At 42.8% G+C, this 19,138-nt stretch overlaps 1 protein-coding gene across 1 annotated transcript in view; it reads right to left on the bottom strand.

The window, feature by feature from the left end:
- Positions 1–19,138, bottom strand: part of b4galnt4a (beta-1,4-N-acetyl-galactosaminyl transferase 4a) — a 470,997-nt gene that overhangs the window by 184,661 nt on the left and 267,198 nt on the right. Inside the window, exon 3 of the mRNA XM_046358032.1 lies at positions 13,228–13,326. Within this exon, the coding sequence (XP_046213988.1) occupies positions 13,228–13,326 (99 nt within the window). The remainder of the gene's footprint in view (positions 1–13,227; positions 13,327–19,138) is intronic.

The following is a 19,138-nucleotide window of genomic DNA, read 5'->3' as shown; positions in this document are numbered from 1 at the left end:
TTGACTGCAAACTCTGCCATCATATGTGCGTCACTGTACATTGTAGCCTGCAGTAGGCTACTGAAACACTGCTAGCAAACCACAATGGGGCTCTTGCTAGGTGCGGAATTTAATTAAAGGGCAACTACACATAAATGCTATTTTGTGAATAGTTTTGTATTTTCTTCTGTCAAAATACTCTGAGTTTCTCTCTGAGGTGCACAGTCAACAAGTGGTGCTGGTCATGGTGCTGGCAGGCTTACATAATAAATTCACGTCAAATCAATTGCACTACTGTAATTAGTTGCTATTTTTGTTTGTAAAACAATTATAAAACTATATTTGTAAGTAGTACTTAAGCAATTTTCTGACTGGATACTTTATTACTCTTATTTAAGTTGTTTCTTAAGAGGGCTACTTTTACTTGATTAAATTACAATCTAAGTAAAAGTACAGATTTTCAGTACTCTACCCACCTCTTCCAGCATTTCAGTTTTACATGCCTAGAACTTCAGTGGTCCAGAATATATTGTAAATCTTGGTTAGAGTGCCAGCACACTATCATTTACATAATGGTATAGGTCTGCTTATCACACATTATAGAGTTGCCTCTATTTGATATGCTAATGCAAAGTCAGCTCTGGGCTACTTTGACAGGTCTGGAGGCACTCTCATGTCATAATTAGTGTTAGAAAGGAACCTAACTACTCGGCCAATGTCAAGGCAGAGGGCAACTCATTATTGGTAACTGACAGCTGTGTTTGTGTGTGTGTGTGTGTGTGTGTGTGTGTGTGTGTGTGTGTGTGTGTGTGTGTGTGTGTGTGTGTGTGTGTGTGTGTGTGTGTGTGTGTGTGTGTGTGTGTGTGTGTGTGTGTGTGTGTGTGTGTGTGTGTGTGTGTGTGTGTGTGTGTGTGTGTGCATGTGTAAATATGCATCTGTGTGTGTATGCTTGTTTGTGCATGTCTGTAAGTGTGTCGGAATGTGTGTGTGTTCAGCAACCCCTGCTGTGTGACAGTTGGCATATGGAAGCAGTCTGGTTCTGCGTGTCTGATGGTGTGCCACTGACAGTGCCAGCCTGGTGCCCCTCAGACCTCTGTCCTGGCACCTGGGAACCCAACATGGCACAGTGGTGCCTGGAGAAAAGGGCTAATAAGACCACAGCTAAGGCCTCAGCCAGACAGAGATGGATGATATGCACAAAGAATGTACTATGCCTCTTTGTTTTATACATTTGACATTTTAGTAATTTAGTAGACACTCTTATCCAGAGTGAATTAGAGTTAGGAAATTCGTCTTAAGATAGCTATGTGGGACAACCACATAGCTAAGTACATGTTTTCTCAAGAAAGTAGCTATCAGTAAAGTCAGAGCTAGTAAGAGGGAAAAAAGTGTGAGTGTTAGTTCACGAAAGGCTTCGTTTTTAAAAAGTTACGTCTTTCCCTCTACGCTTATTTGTTAATCTTATCCAGGATCGATTACCTTGCCATATACATTTAGAAACCGCACTATGGATTTTATCCCCAAAACCATAAGGTGGAGACATGGGAAGAGTTGACTACAGAAATTGAGGCGTGGCAAAATATTTGTTTTGACAACAGATATTTTGCCTGTTAAAGCAACTGGGATGTTAATTCATCTACTGAGGTCGGATTTAATTGATTTGAGTTTTCTGTTCAAGTTTCTGGCAGTGCTTTTTATCTAAGAAAGAAAATATATCTCCTTCCAATTGTATAAAGTGGGAAACTTAGCAATTTCTTCTTAGCTAGCTACATAGCCGTCTTTGTATCAAAGATAATTGCGTAATTATCGTATTTCGTCGTCCTAACGTAGTCTACACTGCTATCTGCCCAGCAGCTAGCCAGCTAGCAAACGTCCACCGTCTACCGAATAGCAGCACTGTAGAAACTATTACACTCAACTGAACGACTTGATTAGTGTAGTGTTAGCTAGCTACATAGTTGTCTTTGCTGTCTTCGTATTCAAGATAATTGTGTAGTTTAGAGTGTGTAGTCTTAGAGTGATTATCTTAATTTACTGAGGTTAGCTTGCCAGCTATTTGTCGTCCTTAACGTAGGAGACACTGCTAGCTAGCCAACAGCTAGCCAACGTCTACTGAATAGAACATCCGCACTCAACAACCCGGTCGCATTCCGCTTCGCTCCACAGGTAGTATCACATTTTAATTTCATTTCATTACAGTACAACGGTTTGATTTGTTTGATCGTAGCTAGCTACATAGCTAGCTACATAGCCGTCTGTGTATCAAAGATAATTGTGTAGTCTAGAGCAATTTTCTAGGTTAGCTAGCCAGCTATTGTCGTTCTTTTAACGCAACGTAACGTAATCAACACTGCTAGCTAGCAAACTAGCCCCCGAATAGCAGCACTGTAGAAACTATTACACTCAACGGAACGACTTGATTAGTGTAGTGTCAACAACGCAGCCACTGCCAGCTAGCCTACAAAGTCAACAACGCAGCCACTGCCAGCTAGCCTACTTCAGCAGTACTGTATCATTTTAATCATTTTAGTCAATAAGATTCTTGCTACTTAAGCTTAACTTTCTGAACATTCGAGACGTGTAGTCCACTTGTCATTCCAATCTCCTTTGCATTAGCGTAGCCTCTTCTGTAGCCTGTCAACTATGTGTCTGTCTATCCCTGTTCTCTCCTCTCTGCACAGACCATACAAACGCTCCACACCGCGTGGCCGTGGCCACCCTAATCTGGTGGTCCCAGCACGCACGACCCACGTGGAGTTCCAGGTCTCCGGTAGCCTCTGGAACTGCCGATCTGCGGCCAACAAGGCAGAGTTCATCTCAGCCTATGCCTCCCTCCAGTCCCTCGACTTCTTGGCACTGTCGGAAACATGGATCACCACAGATAACACTGCTACTCCTACTGCTCTCTCTTCGTCCGCCCACGTGTTCTCGCACACCCCGAGAGCTTCTGGTCAGCGGGGTGGTGGCACCGGGATCCTCATCTCTCCCAAGTGGTCATTCTCTCTTTCTCCCCTTACCCATCTGTCTATCGCCTCCTTTGAATTCCATGCTGTCACAGTTACCAGCCCTTTCAAGCTTAACATCCTTATCATTTATCGCCCTCCAGGTTCCCTCGGAGAGTTCATCAATGAGCTTGATGCCTTGATAAGCTCCTTTCCTGAGGACGGCTCACCTCTCACAGTTCTGGGCGACTTTAACCTCCCCACGTCTACCTTTGACTCATTCCTCTCTGCCTCCTTCTTTCCACTCCTCTCCTCTTTTGACCTCACCCTCTCACCTTCCCCCCTACTCACAAGGCAGGCAATACGCTCGACCTCATCTTTACTAGATGCTGTTCTTCCACTAACCTCATTGCAACTCCCCTCCAAGTCTCCGACCACTACCTTGTATCCTTTTCCCTCTCGGTCTCATCCAACACTTCCCACACTGCCTCTACTCGGATGGTATCGCGCCGTCCCAACCTTCGCTCTCTCTCCCCCGCTACTCTCTCCTCTTCAATCCTATCATCTCTTCCCTCTGCTCAAACCTTCTCCAACCTATCTCCTGATTCTGCCTCCTCAACCCTCCTCTCCTCCCTTTCTGCATCCTTTGACTCTCTATGCCCCCTATCCTCCAGGCCGGCTCGGTCCTCCCCTCCCGCTCCGTGGCTCGACGACTCATTGCGAGCTCACAGAACAGGGCTCCGGGCAGCCGAGCGGAAATGGAGGAAAACTCGCCTCCCTGCGGACCTGGCATCCTTTCACTCCCTCCTCTCTACATTTTCCTCTTCTGTCTCTGCTGCTAAAGCCACTTTCTACCACTCTAAATTCCAAGCATCTGCCTCTAACCCTAGGAAGCTCTTTGCCACCTTCACCTCCCTCCTGAATCCTCCTCCTCCTCCCCCCCTCCTCCCTCTCTGCAGATGACTTCGTCAACCATTTTGAAAAGAAGGTCGACGACATCCGATCCTCGTTTGCTAAGTCAAACGACACCGCTGGTTCTGCTCACACTGCCCTACCCTGTGCTCTGACCTCTTTCTCCCCTCTCTCTCCAGATGAAATCTCGCGTCTTGTGACGGCCGGCCGCCCAACAACCTGCCCGCTTGACCCTATCCCCTCCTCTCTTCTCCAGACCATTTCCGGAGACCTTCTCCCTTACCTCACCTCGCTCATCAACTCATCCCTGACCGCTGGCTACGTCCCTTCCGTCTTCAAGAGAGCGAGAGTTGCACCCCTTCTGAAAAAACCTACACTCGATTCCTCCGATGTCAACAACTACAGACCAGTATCCCTTCTTTCTTTTCTCTCCAAAACTCTTGAACGTGCCGTCCTTGGCCAGCTCTCCCACTATCTCTCTCAGAATGACCTTCTTGATCCAAATCAGTCAGGTTTCAAGACTAGTCATTCAACTGAGACTGCTCTTCTCTGTATCACGGAGGCGCTCCGCACTGCTAAAGCTAACTCTCTCTCCTCTGCTCTCATCCTTCTAGACCTATCGGCTGCCTTCGATACTGTGAACCATCAGATCCTCCTCTCCACCCTCTCCGAGTTGGGCATCTCCGGCGCGGCCCACGCTTGGATTGCATTCTACCTGACAGGTCGCTCCTACCAGGTGGCGTGGCGAGAATCTGTCTCCTCACCATGTGCTCTCACCACTGGTGTCCCCCAGGGCTCTGTTCTAGGCCCTCTCCTATTCTCGCTATACACCAAGTCACTTGGCTCTGTCATAACCTCACATGGTCTCTCCTATCATTGCTATGCAGACGACACACAACTAATCTTCTCCTTTCCCCCTTCTGATGACCAGGTGGCGAATCGCATCTCTGCATGTCTGGCAGACATATCAGTGTGGATGACGGATCACCACCTAAAGCTGAACCTCGGCAAGACGGAGCTGCTCTTCCTCCCGGGGAAGGACTGCCCGTTCCATGATCTCGCCATCACGGTTGACAACTCCATTGTGTCCTCCTCCCAGAGCGCTAAGAACCTTGGCGTGATCCTGGACAACACCCTGTCGTTCTCAGCTAACATCAAGGCGGTGGCCCGTTCCTGTAGGTTCATGCTCTACAACATCCGCAGAGTACGACCCTGCCTCACACAGGAAGCGGCGCAGGTCCTAATCCAGGCACTTGTCATCTCCCGTCTGGATTACTGCAACTCGCTGTTGGCTGGGCTCCCTGCCTGTGCCATTAAACCCCTACAACTCATCCAGAATGCCGCAGCCCGTCTGGTGTTCAACCTTCCCAAGTTCTCTCACGTCACCCCGCTCCTCCGCTCTCTCCACTGGCTTCCAGTTGAAGCTCGCATCCGCTACAAGACCATGGTGCTTGCCTACGGAGCTGTGAGGGGAAAGGCACCTCAGTACCTCCAGGCTCTGATCAGGCCCTACACCCAAACAAGGGCACTGCGTTCATCCACCTCTGGCCTGCTCGCCTCCCTACCACTGAGGAAGTACAGTTCCCGCTCAGCCCAGTCAAAACTGTTCGCTGCTCTGGCCCCCCAATGGTGGAACAAACTCCCTCACGATGCCAGGACAGCGGAGTCAATCACCACGTTCCGGAGACACCTGAAACCCCACCTCTTTAAGGAATACCTAGGATAGGATAAAGTAATCCTTCTCACCTCCCCCCCTTAAAATATTTAGATGCACTATTGTAAAGTGGCTGTTCCACTGGATATCATAAGGTTAATGCACCAATTTGTAAGTCGCTCTGGATAAGAGCGTCTGCTAAATGTCTTAAATGTAATGTAAATGTAAATGGAAACAATTGGGATTCCATAGGTAGAGATGGAGTCCTCCGTCGGGATCTTGAAAGGCAATAGGGCTGATTTGGTTAGATTCATTTTATAACTTGAGATGAAGCTGAATGTACCTACGAGTTTCAAAGAATTTTGGAGTGATTGAGATACACTACCGGTCATAGGTTTTAGAACACCTACTCTTCAAGGGTTTTCCTTTATTTAGACTATCTTCTAGATTGTAGAATAATAGTGAAGACATCAAAACTATACATAACACATATGGAATCATGTAGTAACCAAAAAAAGTGTTATAAACAAATAAAAAATATATGCATTTCAATTAACAGGTGTGCCTTGTTAAAAGTACATTCGTGGAATTTCTTTCCTTTTTAATGTGCTTGAGCCAATCGGTTATGTTGTGACAAAGTGGGGGAGGGGGGGGGGGGGGGGTAGACCTATTTGGTAAAATACCAAGTCCATATCATGCCAAGAACAGCTCAAATAAGCAAAGAGAAATTACAGTCCATCATCACTTTAAGTCATGAAGATCAGTCAATACTGGAAAATGTCAAGAAATCTGATGAAAAAGTTTCTTTATGTGCAGTTGCAAAAACCATCAAGCGCTGTGATGAAACTGGCTCTCATGAGGACCACTACAGGAAAGGAAGACCCAGAGTTACCTCTGCTGCAGAGGAGAAGTTCATTAGAGTTACCAGCCTCAGAAATTGCAGCCCAAATAAATGCTTCACAGAGTTCAAGTAACAGACACATCTCAACATCAACTGTTCAGAGGAGACTGTGTGAATCAGGCCTTCATGGTCGAATTGCTGCAAAAGAAATCACTATTAAAGGACACCAATAAAAATATGTTACCGCACGGCCAAGCAGTACCGGAGCGCCAAGTCTAGGTCCAAGAGGCTTCTAAACAGCATCTACCCCCAAGCCATAAGACTCCCGAACAGCTTCATCAAATAGCTACCCAGACTATTTGCTACTCTCTGTTATTATCTATGCATAGTCATTTTAATAACCCTATCTGCATGTATATAATTACCTCAATGACCTCGACACCGGTGCAACCGAACATTGACTCTGTACCGGTACCCCGTGTACGGTATAAAGCCCCGCTATTATCATTTACTGCTGCTCCTTCATTATTTGTTTTTATTATCTCGTAACTTTTTTTCTGTAGGTATTTTCTTAAAACTGCAATGTTGGTTAAGGGCTTGTAAGCATTTCCCTTTCACTGTATTCTGCGCATGTGACAGCTAAAATGTAATTTAATTTGACTTGCTTGGGCCAAGAAACATAAGCAATGGACATTAGACCGGTGGAAATGTATCCTTTGGTCTGGTGTCCAAATTGGAGATTTTTTGTTCCAACCACCGTGTCCTTGTGAAACACGGTGTGAGTGAACGGATGATCTCCACGTGTTTATTTCCCACCGTGAAGCATGGAGGAGGTGGTGTAATTGTGTGGGGGTGCTTTGCTGGTGACACTGTCTGTGATTTATTTAGAATTCAAGGCACACTTAACCTGTATGGCTACCACAGCATTCTGCAGCGATATGCCATCTCATCTGGTTTGGGCTTAGTGGGACTATCATCTATCATTTGTTTCCTGTCAAAATGTAAGGAATACTTTTGGGGGTCAGGGAAAATGTATGGAGTAAAAAGTACATTATTTTCTATTGGAATGTGGTGAACTCAAAGTAAAAGTTGGTGACACCCAAAAGTACTCGTTACGTATCGAATGCTTAGCAGGACAGAAAAATTGTGCAATTCACAAACTTATTAAAATAACATTACCTGGTCATCCCTACTGCCTCTGATCTGAAGGACTCACTAAACACAAAATCTTAATTTGTAAATTATGTCTGCGTGTTGTAGTGTGCCCCTGGCTATCTGTAAATAAAATACAAAATTAAATTGTGTTTCCTGGTGTGCTTAATATAAGCATTTTGAAATGATAGTATAATTTTCAATTACATTGACTTTTTACTTTTTTTTATTTTATTTTTTTAAACCAAATACTTTTAGACTTTTACTCAAATAGTGTTTTACTGGGTGACTTTCACACTTACTTGAGTAATTTTCTATTAAGGTATATTCACATTTGCTAAAGTATAACAAATGGGTACTTTTTCCACTACTGAATCTTTGATTGATTAATTTTGGTTCTAATAGAAATTCCCCTGCTTCAAATGCAATAGTTGCTATATTAGCTATATTAGATAATTGATCAGCAGCAAATGTGTAAAGTACTTAAGTAAAAATACAAGTTGGGTTTCCGGGCCAGAGTGCATATTATACCGTGACATTCTGGGGCCTTAATTTTTTGTGCATGCACTAGCATGTTCTATTTATTATGGGCCTAATAGTAAAGATGTCATTTAAACAAAAGGGTTTCCTTTTAATTTGGCATGAACACAATCATGATGTTTTCATCTTATTGTCAAATACATAACTTCAAAAAGTAGACTACCTGAGCATTTTTGTGCACTCCAAAATAAGTCCAGCATCCAAACAGTGCACTGTGCACTCACGCCAATGGATGAATGGAAAGAGAACCATCGGTTGCAAAACACCAAAAGTGTTATGACATTCGGCTATTGTCACTGGGTCTACATTCTTGTAGCCTAAATTAATTGATGTGTCATGCATGGGACACCTGAAAAGGGTCTGAGAAATGGGACAGTCCCAGGATGAGAAGTACAGCCACATGGGATAGTTTTTAAAAAATCATGACACAGAGGTGGGGGTGGAGTTCCGTGAATCTGATTAGGAACACATTAGGAACACCTTCTCTTTCCACGACATAGACTGACCAGGTGAATCCAGGTGAACGCTATGATTCCTCATTAATGTCACCTGTTAAATCCACTTTAATCAGTGTAGATGGTGCTTGCAACGCCAGGGTTGTGGGTTTGACTCCCGAAGGGGAACCAATATGAAAAAGTATGACAGATGTATGCACTCACTACTGTATGTCGCTCAAGATAAGAGCATCTGCTAAATTACTCAAATGTAATTGTGTATGTGTTCAATTCAGAGAGTGAATGGGCAAGGCAACATATTTAAGTGCCTTTGAATGATGTATGGAATTAGGTGTCAGGTTTGAGTCTGTCAAGAATTGCAATGCTGCTGTTTTTTTAACGCTCAACAGTTTACTGTGTTATTAAGAACAGTCCACCACCCAAAGGACATCCAGCCAACTTGACATAATTGTGGGACACATTGGAGTCATCATGGGCCAGCCTAACTGTGGAATGCTTTTGAAACCTTGTAGAGTCCATGCCCCGACAAATTGAAGCTGTTCTAAGGGCAAAAGGGGGTGCAACTCAATATTAGGTAGGCGTTCCTAACGTTTTGAACACTCAGTGTACATCATTCCTAAAGACACACATAGAGCCAGCAGCAGCACTCAGAAGTGAAGGACATTGTGTGTGAGTTGACAAATCATGAGGCAAATTGGTATTTAAAAAAAACGGCACTTTACCCCTCTTTTTAAAGATTTTGCCTCAATATTTTGTATTAAACTAAATCAAAAGGGGTGAGACGTTGCCCCACCTGATTCAAAAGTGATGGTCACATGTTGTCACGTTTTTTTCTTCTTGGTGGCCCTGACTCATCCTATGTTTACTCATGAGGTGGAACCATACACATAATTCTGAATGGTCAGTAACACTCTTCCAAGACCATAGCTGTGTCCATATGCCTGTTCTACACCCAATGGTTCTGGGTCCCTGTCCTGTGGACTCACTTCTGCATGCTGAACACTATTTTGGATACCCTGAGGGAACAATAGTGGAATAACTGAAGAATGAATAGCCTCGGAGAACATGGGTGGAATAACTATACATATTTTACAGTGTCTCCCCGTACTGTATAGAACACACTGCATCCTGGCATATTTTAATTGTTGTCTTTTGTGGAGGAAGTAGGGTGTTGATGTGTGTCTTGATCAAAGGGTAGTGAAGGTGGATCACGTGATGAGTAAACTTTCTGAGACCTGGAGACTTGCTTAAGTACATTCCATCACACACCCTTGAATGTCCTTGTCTGACACACACACACACACACACACACACACACACACACACACACACACACACACACACACACACACACACACACACACACACACACACACACACACACACACACACACACACACACACACACACACACACACACACACACACACACACACAAAAACATGCACAAAACTGACACTAAAGAGCCAGAGAGCCATTGAAATAATAAAGGCTAAATTGGTCAGTTGTCTTGACCAGTTCACAGATGTGCTTTGCATTAGGTCCCCTGAGACACACAGGGCCTCCGGGACAGAGTTCATTACACTGTGCTGAGCAGGTTACACATGGAGCATGGCTCTTCTTATCACACTTTCTCTGCTTAATTGGCCTGCCTTCTGTTCCCTATTGTTATTGCAGTTAGATGTATGTCTGTGTGTGTGTGTGCGTGCGCATGTGTGTGTGTGCGTATAAGTGCGTTTATGCGTGTCCATGTGTGTCCGTGCGTGTCTGAACTGCTTACAGCTTAGAAATTAGAGTACCTTCTAGTGCTCTGGTCTAAGGTGACATTGTAGAAGGTGAAAATGGTCTGCAAACCCTATTTCCTATTTTAACCAGGGCCCACAAAAAAGGAAAACATGGAGAGAAAACATCTTCTCTTGAATTACAGTGTAAAAAACACCTATAGTAGCAATTATTTGCTGATCTATAATTACTTGTGATTCATTTTCTTGAATAAAATCATTTTTTCAAAGGGTACAGTGCCTTTGGAAAGTATTCAGACCCATTGACTTTTCCCAAATTATGTTACATTACAGCTTTATTGTACAATGGAATCTCTATATTTTTTTAGAAATCCTCAGCAATCTACACGCAATACCACATACTGACAAAGCGAAAACAGGTTTTTACACATTTTTTCCAATTTATTAAAAATAGAAAATGTATTTAAATAAGTATTCAGACCCTTTGCTATGAGACTCGAACATCGAAGATGTTTCTACAATTTGATTGGAGTCCACCTGTGGTAATGTCCATTGATTGGACATGATTTGCAAAGGCACACACCTGTCTATATAAGGTCCCACAGTTTACAGTGCATTTCAGAGCAAAAACCAAGACATGATGTCGAAGGAATTGTCCGAAGAGCTCGGAGACAGAATTGTTTCGAGGCACAGCTCTGGGGAAGGATACCTGATAGAGGAAATTATGGTTGAAATGACTAATTATGTATACATTCCAATCAGAACTGACTAGTCCAAATGCTATAATGTACTGTACATGTGAATTTTCTCTCTTGCTCCCTTTCCCAATTGTATATAATGTAGTCAGGAGTTTAGTAACAATGAAGGTCTGTTCCTTAGTTCATTCAGTTGTACAAATCTCCAGGTGGTGAGAACGGGCCATCTCCAGATTGTCTAGAATGTTGATTTATACTGACTGGCCTTGACTTCGTGCTGATAACGCGAAGGCTCAAGAGCTAGGGGGCCCCTCTGCTTGTGAAATAGAACGTTTGGAAAACGCTGACGTCAATTTCAGTTTATAACCTGTGGAAATGTGTGTATGCATTTAGTACTCTCTTGTAATAAACGCTGTTTACCTTTGGCTTTTAAGACTGGTCTCAATCTACTTCATGCATAATTAATGAACTTACAACTCATTAATGAATTAGAAATGAGTGCGAATTGATTTTGGCAATAAAACATACAGGAATTTAGAATTCCTCTATCAATACCATAACATGTCTGCAGCTTTGAAGTTCCCCAAGAACATAGTGCCCGCAATCATTCTTAAATGGAAGAAGTTTGGAACCACCAAGACTCTTCCTAGAGCTGGCCGCCCGGCCAAACTAAGCAAACCGGTGAGAAGGGCCTTGGTCAGGGAGGTGACCAAGAACCCAATGGTTACTCTGATAGAGCTCTAGAGTTCCCCTGTGGAGATGGGAGAATCTTCCAGATGGACAACCATCTCTGAACCACTCCACCAATCAGGCCTTCATGGTAGTAACCAGAAGTAAGCCACTACCCAGTAAAAGGCACATGACAGCCCGCTTGGAGTTTGCCAAAAGGCACCTAAAGGACTCTCAGTCCATGAGAAGCAATATTCTCTGGTCTGATGAAACCAATATTGAACTCTTTGGCCTGAATGCTGAGCACTTCCCTACAGTGAAGCACGGTGGTGGCAGCATCATGCTGTGTCAGCATCATACCTTCCAATAGAACAACAACCCTAGCACACAGCCAAGACAACAAAGGAGTGGCTTCGGAAGTCTCTGAATGTCCTTGAGTGGCCCAGCCAGCCTGGACTTGAACCCGATCGAACGTCTCTGGAGAGACCTGAAAATAGCTGTGTAGAAACGCTTCCCATCCAATCTGACAAAGCTTGAGAGGATAATGGTAGTAAAATGACAAGATTATGTTTTTGTTCACATACTGTTTATGCATCAAATATGGTTTGATGAGTACTCTCTCGTCTGTGTCTGTGGGACTGAGTTGGGCCTCTGGGGCTCAGCGCTGGCAATTGATTATTGATGGCTTGGTGATAAAACCTACAGCCTGCATTCCATATAATGAGTTGGTGTTTGTGTACTTTGAGGTACCAGGGAGGAGATGTCTCTCGTGTGGATGGCTGATGGGAGGAACCTTGTCTTAGGGGGCAAACCCTGTATTCTTTAAAATTGGAACAGTCTTCACAATAAATGCTATCTGGCTGGGGAATGCTCCTTTCTCACATACAAATCCTAACCTTTTGACCTATTCCAGACATATGTTGTTTTGTCATGTATTCAGGAGGATGTGTCTTAACTATGAAATGCTGTATCTCTGTTCTGCTCTTTGAGCTCTTGGCATCACACTTCAGAGTGTGGGATCGACCAGCTTCGTTATTGCAATAATTAATCAATATTAAATAAAGATGAATGTTTGAAGAAATGACTCTCTCACTGAATTCAAATATTCCACAACAGGATTTGCAGAGAAGAATGGGAAAAACTATGTCATACCCAAGAAGAGTCGAGCATGTATATATACAGTATGTATATTTGCAACAATTTCAAAACACCTGTTTTCGCTTCGTCATTATGGGTACACCGATTAGATTTGTTTAGAATAATGCAGTAACATAACTAAATGTGGAAAAAGGTAAGGTGTCTGAAAACTTTCCAAATGCACTGTATATACACTACTGTTCAAAAGTTTGGGGTCACTTCAATCCAGGTGTGTGGCTTAGCCAAGTCTTTAAGAGGATTCATACCATGTTTGTTATTCTAGCCAGGGCCTCAGATAAGTTTCTCAGAAACTAAGAGAGGGAGACAGATTTTTGATCATTTTTGTTTACATTTAGATCATAAAAATGTATATCACTGGGGTAGGCGGCACCTGATTCTAGATCAGCACTCCTACACTGAGATGTTTTGTTAATAAGGGACCTGGTCTCAGAGCGGATTCAAATATACTTCAGAGAGACCAATCACTAAATCCTATCCTGTGAACTTACCTCAGGTTTCCATGGCAACTTCTTGTGGCGCTGGCTGAGAAACTTCCTGATGTGGGCATGGTCTCTGGGGTCAGCTCCAACAGCATTGGACTCATCCTCCTGGAGAAGGACAGAGAACATGGTCAGTGGGGGTTGAGACAGGGATGACAGTTATGGAGAAAAGAGAGAGAAAGAAAAAAGCATCCATAGGACCTAGAAGTTGAAGGAAGTACAGGTCTAGATGAAAGATGGATTATGGTAAAGAGGAAGAGGGAAAAATATACACATTACATGATGAAAAAGCAGATGAGAATATGAGAGAGGGGTAAAGGGAAAGATTGTACCGTTACTCTTTCAGTGTATAAATCAAAAAGTGCAACAATAGAAATGTGGTATCACTTGCAGTGCACATAAATAGCTAATTTATCCAGTTATCCATCCATCCACAGTTCTAGCCTCCTGTGACCACATCAACAGAAACAACATTTTTATATTTCTTATTTAACCTGTATTTAACCAGATCGGTGTCCCCCACGCGGGATGGTTGAGCTTACATAGGCTAATGTGATTAGCATGAGGTTGTAAGTAACAAACAAAAATCCCATGACATAGACATATCATTAAATTCTTGTGAATCTAACTGAACTGTCCAATTTACATGAGCTATTACAGTGAAAGAAAACCATGCTATTGTTTGAGCAGAGTGCACAATTATGAACTTGAAAATGTATTAATAAACCAATTAGGCACATTTGGGCAGTATTGATACAAAGTTTTGAACATGTATGCAATGGTTCATTGGATCAGTCTAAACTTTGCACATACACTGCTGCCATCTAGTGGCCAAAATCTAAATTGTGTCTGGGCTGGAATAATGCATTATGGCCTTTCTCTTGCATCTTTTACCAGATATAATGTGTTATATTCTCCAACATTAATTTCACATTTCCACAATTTTTAAGTATTTCCTTTCAAATGGTCTCAAGAATATGCACATCCTTGCTCCAGGTCCTGAGCTACAGGCAGTTAGATTTGGGTATGTCATTTTAGGCTAAACACATTTTTAAAGGGTCAGATCCTTAAGACGTTTAGAACAAATTCTTATTTACAATGGTGGCCAACTCCGGCTAAATCCGGATGACGCTTGGCCAATTGTGTGCCACCCTGTGGGACTCCCAATCACAGCCAGATGTGATACAGCCTGGATTCAAACCAGGTACACCTACTGCACTGAGATGCAGTGCCTTAGACTGCTGCGCCAGTCATGGATGTGTCCCAAATGGCACCCTATTCCCTATAGAGTGCATTACTTTTGAACAGAGCCCTATTTCTTTTTAACCTTTAATTTGACAGGGAGTCATGCTGAGACCAATGTCTTTTTTCTACAGATGATCCGTGTATCAGACATACACATCAATACACACCAATATACACTATTGTTGTATTTTATCTTGAAATACACTTATTCATGTTACCTTACAATAACTTATTGATTACTTGACATGCATAACGATTGTATATGTTGGGGTCAATGGAGGGTGGATAAGAACTAGGTGTATGGAAAGTTACTGAGTGAGAAAATGGGGGGGAGGCAAAACGTTTACATTCTGTCAAACATGTTATTCTTAAATCTCATGGATCCTATGGAGGGAGGCAAAGGACAACAGTCTGGTAAGGTAGGACAGCCGTGGATAAGGGAGGAGTGAGGAATTTGGCCTGATGTCAGGTCAGATGAAGTGACATGGAACACATATATACTTACATGCACACAAATGTTCTAGCAGGAGGCGGGGACATGACTACACAAGTGAGAGGAACAAATTAAGACCATGACTAGCAACAGAGATGTATTGGCTGTCTACATGTGCAAGGACTTGACTCTACCTAGTAGGAGGGTATAAATATACAGCACCAGTCAAAAGTTTGGACACACCTACTCATTCAAGGGTTTTTCTTTATTTTTTACTATTTTCTACATTGTAAATTAAAATTAAAATATCAAAACTATGAAATAACACATATAGAATCATGTAGTAGCCAAAAAAGTGTTAAACAAATAAAAATATATTTTAGATATTATATTCTTAAAAGTGTTCATCCTTTGCCTTGATGACAGCTTTGCACACTCTTGGCATTCTCTCAATCAGCTTCATGAGGTAGTCACCTGGAATTCATTTCAATTAACAGGTGTGCCCTGTTAAAAATGAATTTGTGGAATTTCTTTCCTTTTTAATGTTGTGTTGTGACAAGGCTAGGGGGGGTATACAGAAGACATTCCTATTTAGTAAAAGACCAGGTCAATATTATGGCAAGAACATGTCAAATAAGCAAAGAGAAATGACAGAACAGTACATCATTACTTTAAGACGTGAAGGTCAGTCAACACGGACCATTTCAAGAACTTCAAATGCAGTCGCAGAAACCATCAAGAGTTATGATGAAACTGGCTCTCAAGAGGACGGCCAAAGGAAAGGAACACCCAGGTTACCTCTGCTGCAGAGGATAAGTTCATTAGAGTTAACTGCACCTCAGATTGCAGCCCAAATAACAGACACATCTCAACATCAACTGGTCAGAGGAGACTATGTGAATCAGGCCTTCATGGTCGAATTGCTGCAAAGAAACCACTACTAAAAGACCTCAATAATAAGAAGAGACTAGCTTGGGCAGAGAAACACACAAAATCGACATTAGATCAGTGGAAATCTGTCCTTTGGTCTGATGAGTCCAAATTTGAGATTTTGCTTCCAACCACCAACCACCACGTCTTCAGTAATTGTATCTTTATTTAACTAGGCAAGTCAGTAAAGAACAAATTCTATTTTCAGTGACAGCCTAGGATCAGTGGGTTAAACTGCCTTCTTCAGAGGCAGAACGACAGTTTTTTTTACCTTGTCAGCTCAGGGATTTGATCTTGCAAACTTTCAGTTACTAGTCTAACGCTCTAATAACCAGGCTACCTGCCGCCGTTTGTGAGATGCAGAGTAGGTGAATGGATGATCTCTGCATGTGTAGTTCCCACCGTGAAGCATGGAGGAGGAGGTGTGATGGTGTGGGGTGCTTTGCTGGTGACACTGTGTTTGATTTATATAGAATTCAAGGCACACTTTACCAGCATGACTACCACAACATTCTGCAGTGATACACCATCCCATCTGGTTTGCACTTATTGGGACTATCATTTGTTTTTCAACTGGTCAATGACCCAACGCACTTACAGGCTGTGTAAGGAGAGTGATGGAGTGCTGCATCAGATGACCTGGCCTCCACAGTAACAGCCAATTGAGATGGTTTGGGATGAGTTGGACCGCAGAGTGAAGGAAAAGCAGCCAACAAGTGTTCAGCATATGTTGGAACTCCTTCAAGACTGTTGGAACAGCATTCCTCATCTAGCTGGTTGAGAGAATGCCAAGGGAAAGGATGAACACTGAAGAATCTAAAATATATTTTGATTTGTTTAACATTTTTTTGGTGACTAGCTGATTCCATATGTGGTATTTCATAGTTTCGATGTCTTCACTATTATTCTATAATGTAGAAAATAGTACAAATAAAGTTAAACCCTTGAATGAGTAGATGTATATATAATAATAATAATAATAGATGTGTCCACTTTTGACTGGTACCGTATGTGCTTGTGTAAACATGCATTTGTCTTTGCAGGTGTTTGACCCAGTGGGTGAATAAACTTGGTTTGAGCTTTTCCAAGTCATCCATTTGAGTTTTTACACTGTTCGTTTAGAACCTAACACTATACACATCAACTGAGTGAACAAAACATTAGAAACACCATCCTAATATTGAGCTGGAACCCCTTTTGATTTGGTTTAATACAAAATATTGAGGGAAAAGCTTTTTATACCAATTTCTCTGTCCTTCACTTCTGAGTGCTGCTACAGGCTCTATGTGTGTCTTGACAAAGGATGTTCACTGAGTGTTGAAAACATTAGAACAGCTTCCTAATATTGAGTTTCTTAGAACAGCTTCAATTTGTCGGGGCATGGACTCAACAAGGTGTTGAAACTGATCTACAGGACGCTGGCCCATGTTGACTCGAATTCTTGCCACAGTTTGTCAAGTTGGCTGGCTGTCGTTTGGGTGGTGGACAATTCTTGATACACATGGGAAACTGTTGAGCATGAAAAATCCAGCAGCTTTGCAGTTCTTCATGCACTCAAACCAGTGTGCCTAGCACCTACTGCCATACCCCGTTCAAGGTCACTTAAATCATTTATCTTGCCCATTCACCCTCTGAATGGCATACGCTGCATTCGTAACGTATTCAGACCCCTTGATCTTTTCCACATTTTGTATGTTACAGCCTTATACTAAATTTGATTAAATATTTGTTTTCCTCATCAATCTACACACAATACCCCATAATGACAAAGGGAAAATAAAAACTGAACGTTATCTACATAAAATATTCAGACTCATTGCCATGAGACTCGAAATTGAGTTCAGGTCCATCCTGTTCCCATTGATTATCCTTTACATGTTTCTACAACTCAATTGGAGTCCACCAGTGGCAAATTCAATTGATTTGACATGATTTGGAAAGGCACACACCTGTCTATATAAGGTCCCACAGTTGTCAGTGCATGTCAGAGCAAAAACCAAGCCATGAGGTCGAAGGAATTGTCCGTAGAGCTCCGAGATAGAATTGTGTTGAGGCACAGATCTGGGGAAGGGTACCAAAACATTCTGCAGCATTGAAGGTCGCTAAGAACACAGTGACCTCCATCATTCTTAAATGGACGAAAAGTTTGGATCCACCAAGACACTTCCTAGAACTGGCTGCCCAGCCAAACGGAGAAATTGGAGGAGAAGGGCCTTGGTCAGAGAGGTGAGCAAGAACCCGATCGTTACTCTGACAGAGCTCCATAGTTCATCTGTGGAGATGGGAGAACCTTCCAGAAGGACAACCATCCATGCAGCACTCCACCAATCAGGCCTTTATGGTAGAGTGGCCAGACGGAAGCCACTCCTCAGTAAAAGGAATGTGACAGCCCGCTTGGAGAGTGCCAAAAAGCACCCAAAGGACTTAGACAATGAGAAAAAAGATTATCTGGTCTGATGAAACCAAGATTGGACTCTTTGGCCTGAATGCCAAGCATCACGTCTGGAGGAAACTTGGCACCATCCCTATGTTAAAGCATGTTGGTGGCAATATCATGCTGTGGGGACATTTTTCAGGGACTGGGATACAAGTCAAGATCAAGAGAAAGATGAATGGAGCAAAGAACAGAGAGATCCTTGATGATAACCTGCTCCAAAGCACTCAGGCCCTCAGACTGGGGTGAAGGTTCACCTTCCAACAGGACAAGGAATCTAAGCACCCAGCCAAGAAAACACAGTAGTGGCTTCGGGACAAGTCTCTGAATGTCTGTGAGTGGCCCAGCCAGAGCCCGGACTTGAACCCCATCGAACATCTCTGGAGAGACCTGAAAATAGCTGTGCAGCTTGAGAGTACTTGAGATGATCTGCAGAGAAGAATGGGAGAAACTCAACAAATACAGGTGTGCCAAGCGTGTACAGTAAATAAGGGATCATAGCTTTCACCAGGGTTCATCTGGTATGTCTAGGTCATGGAAAGAGCAGGTGCTACTAATGTTTTGTACACTCACATCAAGATGCGAAACAAAATCATATAAAACAGACACTTTCTTCAGTAAAAAAAGAATGAATGAATTGAATTGTTCTACAGGCACCAACTCTTCTAATTTTAGAGAGTTTAGGAAATTATTTCACAAGTGCGGTGCAAAAGAACTAAAAGCAGATTTAAGTAATTCATTGGATATCGAAGGGATCTTCAGAGTTAGCCATCCTTGGTAGTTTGTATGTCTATAGGTTAACAATGAAGTTAGGCACAGGTTCCCAAACTATGGGGACGCCAACAAGAGGGGTGTGAACAGTGTGTGTCATGAACAGT

The sequence above is a fragment of the Oncorhynchus gorbuscha genome, linkage group LG01, assembly GCF_021184085.1.
Source record: "Oncorhynchus gorbuscha isolate QuinsamMale2020 ecotype Even-year linkage group LG01, OgorEven_v1.0, whole genome shotgun sequence".
Taxonomy (NCBI): Eukaryota; Metazoa; Chordata; class Actinopteri; order Salmoniformes; family Salmonidae; genus Oncorhynchus; species Oncorhynchus gorbuscha.
Note: the sequence above shows the minus strand (reverse complement) of the source record. Positions and strands in the feature narration are given on the sequence as shown.